The sequence below is a fragment of the Budorcas taxicolor genome, chromosome 11 (assembly GCF_023091745.1).
Source record: "Budorcas taxicolor isolate Tak-1 chromosome 11, Takin1.1, whole genome shotgun sequence".
NCBI lineage: Eukaryota > Metazoa > Chordata > Mammalia > Artiodactyla > Bovidae > Budorcas > Budorcas taxicolor.
This window is the reverse complement of record NC_068920.1, coordinates 30,841,969-30,851,051: the sequence shown is the minus strand read 5'-3', so window position 1 is coordinate 30,851,051 and position 9,083 is coordinate 30,841,969. Positions and strand designations below refer to the sequence as shown.

The 9,083-nt window shown below is 35.0% G+C and overlaps 1 protein-coding gene across 1 annotated transcript; it reads left to right on the top strand.

Moving 5' to 3' along the window:
• Positions 1–256: 256 nt before the first annotated feature.
• Positions 257–1,219, top strand: LOC128055461 (olfactory receptor 2W1). The gene has a single exon (XM_052648033.1). It carries the CDS (start codon positions 257–259, stop codon positions 1,217–1,219), a length of 963 nt encoding a protein of 320 aa, XP_052503993.1.
• Positions 1,220–9,083: the final 7,864 nt, after the last annotated feature.

Genomic DNA, 9,083 nt, shown 5'->3' with positions numbered 1-9,083 from the left:
AAAATATATTAAACTCATCACCATAAAAGAACCTACAACAAATATCAGATTACTTGGCTGTAATTTTTACTAGTAACATAAATTTGCTACCTTTGTTTAGTTCTATATTTCTTTAAATTATTCAGATAGTCTTTGTTGACAAGTTTCTCCTCTTCCTTTCCTTTCTCCTTTCCTTCCTCCTCCTCCCATTCATCCTGATCTTCCTTCCCCTTCTCCACCTTCTCTTCTCTTCTCTTGGATTTGACACTGAAGGATTATGGACCAGAGAAATTATACTTCTCTACATGGCTTCATTCTGCTTGGCTTCTCTGACCATCCCAAACTGGAGATGGTCCTGTCAGGAGTTGTCACTGTCTTCTACTTAATTACCTTGGTCGGTAACACAGCCATCATTCTTGCATCTCTCCTGGATTCCCATCTCCACACACCAATGTACTTTTTCCTCCGGAATTTATCTCTCCTAGATCTATGTTTCACAACCAGCATCGTACCCCAGATGCTGGTTAACTTGTGGGCACATGATAAGACCATCAGCTATGTGGGCTGTGTCATTCAGCTCTATGTTTACATGTGGTTTGGCTCCATCGAGTGCCTGCTCCTAGCTGTTATGTCCTATGATCGTTTTACAGCTATCTGTAAGCCCTTGCATTATTTGGTCATCATGAACCCACATTTATGCCTCAAGATGGTTATCACAGTCTGGAGTATTAGTCTGGCCAATTCTCTGGTATTATGTACACTCACCCTGAATTTGCCTAGATGTGGAAACAACCTTCTGGATCATTTCTTGTGTGAGTTGCCAGCTATGGTCAAGATAGCCTGCATAGACACCACAGCAGTTGAAATGTCTGTTTTTGCTTTAGGCATTGTCATTGTCCTTACACCACTCATCCTCATTCTTATATCCTATGGCTACATTGCCAAAGCTGTGCTGAGAATGAAGTCAAAAGCAGGCCAGAGAAAAGCAGTTAATACCTGTGGATCTCATCTCACCGTAGTGTCCATCTTCTACGGAACTATTATCTACATGTACCTGCAACCAGGTAACAATGCCTCCAAGGACCGGGGTAAGTTCCTCACCCTCTTTTACACTATCATCACTCCAAGTCTCAACCCTCTCATTTATACCTTAAGGAATAAGGACATGAAAGATGCACTGAAGAAGCTGATGAGAGTTGACCACAAATCTACAAAATCAAGGAGAAACTGGAAGTCATAGAAAAAGATTAGCATGGATAAGGCAATAAAATATTTTCTAGTTGTCTTTCATTTTTAGTGAGGCAAGTAATCCCTAGATCACAAAGGTCAATTAATATAATAATTTTTGTATACAAATTTTTTGGATACAAACAATATTACAACCATCCTACTTAGCTCTTTCATGCCTCTATATGCATGCTCAGTCACATCGACTTTCTGCAATCCCACAGACTGCAGTCTGGCAGGCTCCTGTGTCCATGGAATTCTCCAGGCAGGAACACTGAAGTGGGTTGCCATTTCCTACTCCAGGGGATCTTCCCAACCCAAGGATTTCGAAGCCTGGCAGGCAGATTTTTTACCAATGAGCCATCTGAGAAGCCCGTTATGCCTCTAATCTTTGGCATACTTCCAGGAAAAACAAGTCATAGAAATTTTTATTTTTGCTTGTAATGTAACACAGAGAGAATGTAAACATAAACTTGAATGCATTTAATTTATTGGGGTCACAAAGAGTTGGACATGACTAAGCGACAACTGAACTGAACTGAAGCCCCATCAAAAACTGTTCTGGTTATCTAGTTATGTATTTTCAATGCTAATGCTTAGATCTTCAGAAATACAGACCTGAATGAATAGCTTCATATATGTTATGAGTTGTATATAAAATAATAATATGCTAATGGTTTTCTGCATTAAATCTCTATGATACCATTCAAACATATATACTTCTTTTGTGCAGACAATGCAGTCTACAAGGTAGTAATTTGTCATAAGCACCACTTGAAACAATTCACTTTTTTTCAATGAAATTTGATCATTAACAGCATGAGTAAAAGATCTCTGTTTTTTAGGTCTGTTACATCTTTATAATGTTACGAGGAAGTGAGAAGACACCAAAAAAAGATTTTAAAGATGACAACAGTCATATTCATTTCTTATTTATTTATAAAACATTTTGCTCATGATTATCCATCTCAATGGAAAGAAGAGTATGGCTAGTTTGAGATTAGTTAGGCTTTTGGGGAGATCTGTGGACAGTAGAATTTACGTGATTTTTTTAGAAATATAGATTTGTAAATTTGTATGTAGTGGAGTTTCATACGATGAGTAAATATCTTCATTTATTTTGATATAACTTTTTAGTTTTATATATATTATGAAACATTATGAAACTGTTGTGATACTTTTGAATTAAACTTTGATATTTTCTATGCAATACCTTTCTCTCCTACTGCTGCTGCTAAGTTGCTTCAGTCGTGTCCAACCCTGTGCAATCCCATAGACAGCAGCCCACCAGGCTCCCTCATCCCTGGGATTCTCCAGGCAAGAACACTGGAGTGGGTTTCTCTAACAGACTCCATAATTTAACATTGTAATCAACCTAAATATATAGTATTTCCTCCTCTATCAGTTCATAATTCTTGAACTGTAGAAAAGAGTCACTAGATAATTTTACTTTCCCAGGCAGAACAATGTGATGACTCACATAAAATATATTTAACATGATATAGGATATTGTCAGTGTTCTTATTGTCCATCTACTACATGTTTTAGAGTTACCTTCAAAAACAGTTCACCAGCCTATAAAAAAGTTCACCAGTACATAAAATGTAAATTATGTGATCCTGATTTACATAGTCTGGCCACCCCACCCATTACATTTAACAAGAGGAAAAAAAGTAAACCAAAATGGAAGGCAGAAACATAAGGGGGAAATAAACAAGAGAGATACAGAGCAAGCAGAAAACAAAAAATAAAACAGCAGTACTGAATCCTCATTTATCAGTAATCACCCTAAATATAAATGGCTTGAATTTACCAATCAAAAGACACAGAGCATCTGGAGAGATTACAAAATAGGATCTAACTATATGATGCCTCCAGGAGATTCACCTCAACCCTACAGACAAATATAGACTTGAAGTGAAGGGACGAAGGATGATACTGTAAGCAAATGGCAGCCAAAAGAAAGCAGTGTAGCCATACTTATGACATCAGATAAAATAGACTTCAAGCAAAAAAAAAAAAAAACAAGAGACAGAGATCAACATTATAGAATGATAAAGGGGATGATTTACAAGAAGACATGATAGTTACTTATATATATGAACCTAACATAGCAACACCAAAATATATAAAGCAATTATTAACAGATTTAAAGGGAGAAATTGATAGGACCACAATAATAGTAGGGAACATTAACATCCCACTTACAGCCATGGGTAGATCAGCCAGACGAAAGAAAATAGGGAAAGGGCAGCCTTAAATGAAATGTTAGACCAGTTGATTCAATAGATTTATACAGAACATTTAATCCAAATTCAGAATAATACACATTCTTTTCAGGTGTACATGTAAAATGCTTAAGAATAGACCATATGCTGTGACACAAGTCTCAATAAATTAAGAAGACTGAAATCATATCCAGCATCTTTTGTGATCATAATGGTATGAAACTGGAAACAACTACAAGAAGAAAGCTGAAAATATCACACAAATATATGGAGACTGAAAAACATGCTACTGAACAACTACTTGGTCAATAAAGAAACCAAAGAAGAAAGCAAAAAATATCTGAAGACACACAAAAATGAAAATATTACAGATCAAAATCACTGGGATACAGAAAAAGTAGTTTTGAGAGGGAAGTTTATGGCAATATAGGCCTACCTCAAGAAATAATAAAAATCTCAAATAAAAAAGATCATCTCTTCAATAAATGGTTTTGGGCACTCAGCCATAAAAAAGAATGAAATGATGCCATTTGAAACAACATGGATAAACCTAGAGATTACCATACTAAGTAAAGTCAGACAGAAAAAGACAAACTCCATAAAATAGGACTTATATGTGGAAGCTAAAACAAGATACAGATGAACTTATTTACAAAACAGAAACAGACTCACAGACAAAGAAAACAAACTTTGGCTACCAGAGGGGAAAGGGAATGGGAGAGGGATAAACTACAAGTTTGGAATTAGCAGAAAAAAACTAGTATATATAACTAGTATATATATAAAACTAGTATATATACAAAACAGATAAACAACAAGGTCCTACTGTATAGCACAGGGACCTATTTTCAGTATCCTGTAATAAAACATAATGGAAAAGAATATGTATGTGTGTGTGTATATATATATATTCTGAATTGCTTTGCTATATACCAGAAACTAACACAACATTGTTTTTTTGTTTGTTTTTTTTTTTAATATATTTTTTACTTTACAATACTATATTGGTTTTGCCATACATTGACATGAATCCGCTACAGGTGTACATGAGTTCCCAATCCTGAACCCCCCTCCCACCACTCTCCCTATATCATCTCCCTGGGTCATCCCAGTGCAACAGCCCCAAGAATCCTGTATCCTGCATCGAACCCAGACTGGCGATTCGTTTCTTATATGATAGTATACATGTTTCAATGCCATTCTGCCAAATCATCCCACCCTCTCCCTCTCGCACAGAGTCCAAAAGTCTGTTCTATACATCTGTGTCTCTTTTGCTGTCTTGCATACAGGGTCATCATTACCATCTTTCTAAATTCCATATATATGTGTTAGTATACTGTATTGGTATTTTTCTTCCTGGCTTACTTCACTCTGTATAATTGGCTCCAGTTTCATCCACCTCATTAGAACCGATTCAAATGTATTCTTTTTAATGGCTAAGTAATACTCCATTGTGTATATGTACCATGGCTTTCTTATCCATTCATCTGCAGATGGACATCTAGGTTGCTTCCATGTCCTGGCTATGATAAACAGTGCTGCGATGAACATTGGGGTACATGTGACTCTTTCACTTCTGGTTTCCTCAGTGTGTATGCCCAGCAGTGGGATTGCTGGGTCATAAGGCAGTTCTATTTCCAGTTTTTGAAGGAATGTCCACACTGTTCTCCATAGTGGCTGTACTAGTTTGCATTCCCACCAACAGTGTAAGAGGGTTCCCTTTTCTCCACACCCTCTCTAGCATTTATTGCTTGTAGACTTTTGGATCGCAGCCATTCTGACTGGTGTGAAATGGTACCTCATTGTGGTCTTGATTTGCATTTCTCTGATGAGTGATGTTGAGCATCTTTTCATGTTTGTTAGCCATCCATATGTCTTCCTTGGAGAAATGTCTATTTAGTTCTTTGGCCCATTTTTTGGTTGTGTCATTTATTTTTCTAGAATTGAGCTGCAGGAGTTGCTTGTATATTTTTGAGATTAGTTGTTTGTCAGTTGCTTCATTTGCTGTTATTTTCTCCCATTCCAAAGGCTGTCTTTTCACCTTGCTTATAGTTTCCTTTGTTGTGTAGAAGCTTTTAATTTTAATTAGATCCCATTTGTTTATTTTTGCTTTTATTTCCAGTATTCTGGGAGGTGGATCATAGAGGATCCTGCTGTGATTTATGTTGGAGAGTGTTTTGCCTATGTCTTCCTCTAGGAGTTTTATAGTTTCTGGTCTTACATTTAGATCTTTAATCCATTTTGAGTTTATTTTTGTGTATGGCTAACACAACATTGTAAATCAACTATACTTCAATAAATAAATGAATAAATTTTTTTAACTTAAAAAATAAATGTTGTTGGGAAAACTGCACATCAACATGCAAAGAAAGAAACTAGACCACTATCTTACACCATACAAGAAATCAACTCAAAATGACTTAAAGAGTCAACGTAACACCAGAAATCATAACACTACTAGAAGAAAGCATAGGCAGTATGTTCTGTAACATTGGTCTTAGCAATATTTTTCTGGATATGTGACCGCAGGCAAGGAAAACAAAAGCAAAAGTAAAGATGGGACTACATCAAACCAAAATGATTCTGCACAGCAAAAGAAATCAACTAAAGTAAAAGACAACCTGGCAAATGGAAGATGTTTGCAAATCCTATATATATTTGCAAAATATATAAAGAACTCATACAACTGAACAACAGCAACAACAACAAAACCTGATTAAAAAATTGTCAGAGTACCAGTGCAAGTTTGATCTATGAAGCAGGGCACTCAAAGCTGGTGCTCTGGGACAAGACAGAGAGATGGGGTGGGGAGGGAGACGGGAGGGGGGTTCAGGATGGAGGGACACATGTGTACTCATGGCTGATCCATGTCAATGTTTGGCAAAAACCACCACAATATTGTAAAGTAATTAGCCTCCAATTAAAATAAATTTAAAAAATTTTAAAAGGTCAGAGTATCTGAATAGACATTTTTCCAAAGAAGACAAACATATGGCCAATAGGTATAAGAAAAGATGTTTAACATCACTAGTTATCAGAAAGATGCAAATAAAAACCACAATGAGATATCATCTCATAGCCATTAGTGTGCATATTATCGGAAAGGCCTTAAGTAACAAGTATTGAAGAGGATGTGCAGAAAAGGAAACCCTCATATATTGTTGGTGAGAATATATATTGGTACAGCCACTATGGAAAACAGAATGGAGATTCCTTTTAAAACTAAGAATAGAAATACCATATCTTTCAGTTATTCAACTTCTGAATATTTATCTGAGAATATTAAAATAGTAATTTGAAAAGATATATGTAACCCTCTGTTCATCACAGCATTATTTACAATAGTCAAGATACACAAACAAGGGATGAATGGATAAAGAAAATGTATAAATATATGACTGAATACTACTTAGCCATAAAAAAGATGAAATCTTGCCACTTACAACAATATGAATGAACCTTAAAGGTGTAATGCTAAGTAAAATAAGTCAAATGTTGAAAAACTTATACTGTAAGATTTCACACATATGTAGAATAAAAAATGAATAAATAAATAAAAATAAATGAAGAAACCAAACCAAACAAAAATAGACACATAGATCCAGAGAATAGAGTGGTGGTTACCAGAAGGGAAAGGTAAAATGGGTAAAGGAGTATCAACTGATGAATAGAAACTACACTTTTGTAGTGTATATAAAACTCAAAATGTAATATTGTACACATGAAACTTATATAATGTTATAAACCAATGTAACCTCAAAAAATAAAAATTTTTAAATAAAACAAAAAAATTAATCAGTTAACTTAATATGATAATATTGTGGGTTTTTCTTAACATACCACAAGACAGCCATATGATGATAATTTTTAAAACTAGATGATGGATCCATGGGGTTATAGTATTATTCACTCTATTTTTGTACATCTTAGAAAGTATCTGTAATAAAAGGTTTTTAAATGTCTTAAAAATCTTTTTTGAATATATTAACAAGCTCTTCAACAGTTGGAAATTTCTTCTTGAAGCCATATTTCCATTGTTCTTCTCATCCAGAATTTTACAGTAATGTATTATATTTGTTCCTTTGCAAGTCTTTTGACTATTATTCTTCTCAGCAACAAAATACATAAATTAATTGAAATTATTTTTTAAATTTCCTGTGATCATAAATCTTTCAGTGTTCAAATTTTTCTTCTAGATTAACTTTTCAGCATTCATTTAAATGCTTGTTTTTATTTTTAATGAAGGACAAGTAAAGATGAGATAAACAGACTATGCCAAGCATTCGCAGAACATATCCTAGGAAATTCCTGAATGCCTCACCTTGACCTGCATCATAATGATGTTTAATTACTTTTGTGGGTCACCAATCCCCAGGGCTTTAAAAATATCTAGAAATCAAATTACCAACTTTCTTAGATATCATGCCCATGAACTATCTTTTACCCATCACACTTCTCTTTTTGTAAGGTTAACAAATACCTAAAATATGCCCAATAAAAACATAATTGCTAAACTCAATTATTCTCAGGGTGGAAAGATAGAACACAATATAATAGCTTTTATTCCATAGTCCCTTTTCCTAAGATCATCTCCATATTTTTCTCTAATTGGATCTAATTAACCACCCAGCCAGTTTATAATGGTTGGTTCAGACAAGGAAATCCTTAGATTTAATCAGACCATTAAATCCATAGTGATTTAACGTTCCAAACAAAAGCAACCCTACTAACTAAACTAACCATTGCAACTTGAGGAGTGGTGGACTAAGAAATCCAGGGTGGGAAACAGATATTAAGGTTCTTCACACAGCAGATAAGTGATCAATTCTTTCAACATCTCTCTTTTTTTAAGACTGTAATATAAACATACATTTTTCAAATTCAGAGATTCACAAACATACAGGGAAGATGAAATGTCATCTTGACTATGATTGGTTTCATTTAAAATCATTCTTGGAATTCCCTGCAGGCCAGTGGTTAAGAGTCTGCACTTTCATTGCTGTAGGTGTGGGTTCGATCCCTAGTTGGGGAACTAAGATCCCACAAGCTGTCCAATGTAGCCAAATAAATAAATAAATAAATAAATTTCTTAAATAACTGAGTGAAGTGAAAGTCATTCAGTCATGTCCAGCTCTTTGTGACCCCATGGATTATATAGTCCGTGGAATTCTCCAGGCCAGAATACTGGAGTGGGTAGCCTTTCCCTTCTCCAGGGGATCTTCCCAGCCCAGGGATCAAACTGGGGTCTCCTGCACTGCAGGCGGATTCTTTACTAACTGAGCTTTCCCTCATTTGTTAAGCAAAAAACATATCATAAATAGGTTAAATTTGAAGATGCTGTGATACTCAATACTTGAATAGTGATGGATTCTACAGAGTAACAGCAACTGCAAGTCAAATACATATATACACACTTTGTCCAATATCAAGCCCAATTTAAAAAAAAGATGTTCTTATTTATCTTTGCAGTATATGCAGAGATTTGCCTATCTTTCAAAGAATATTTTCTATATTTTGTAATTAATTTATTTTAATTGTAGGCTAATTACTTTACAATATTGTGGTGGTTTTTGCCATACATTCACATGAATCAGCCATGGGTGTACATGTGTTCTTATACATCCTGAACTCTCCTCCCATCTCCCTCCC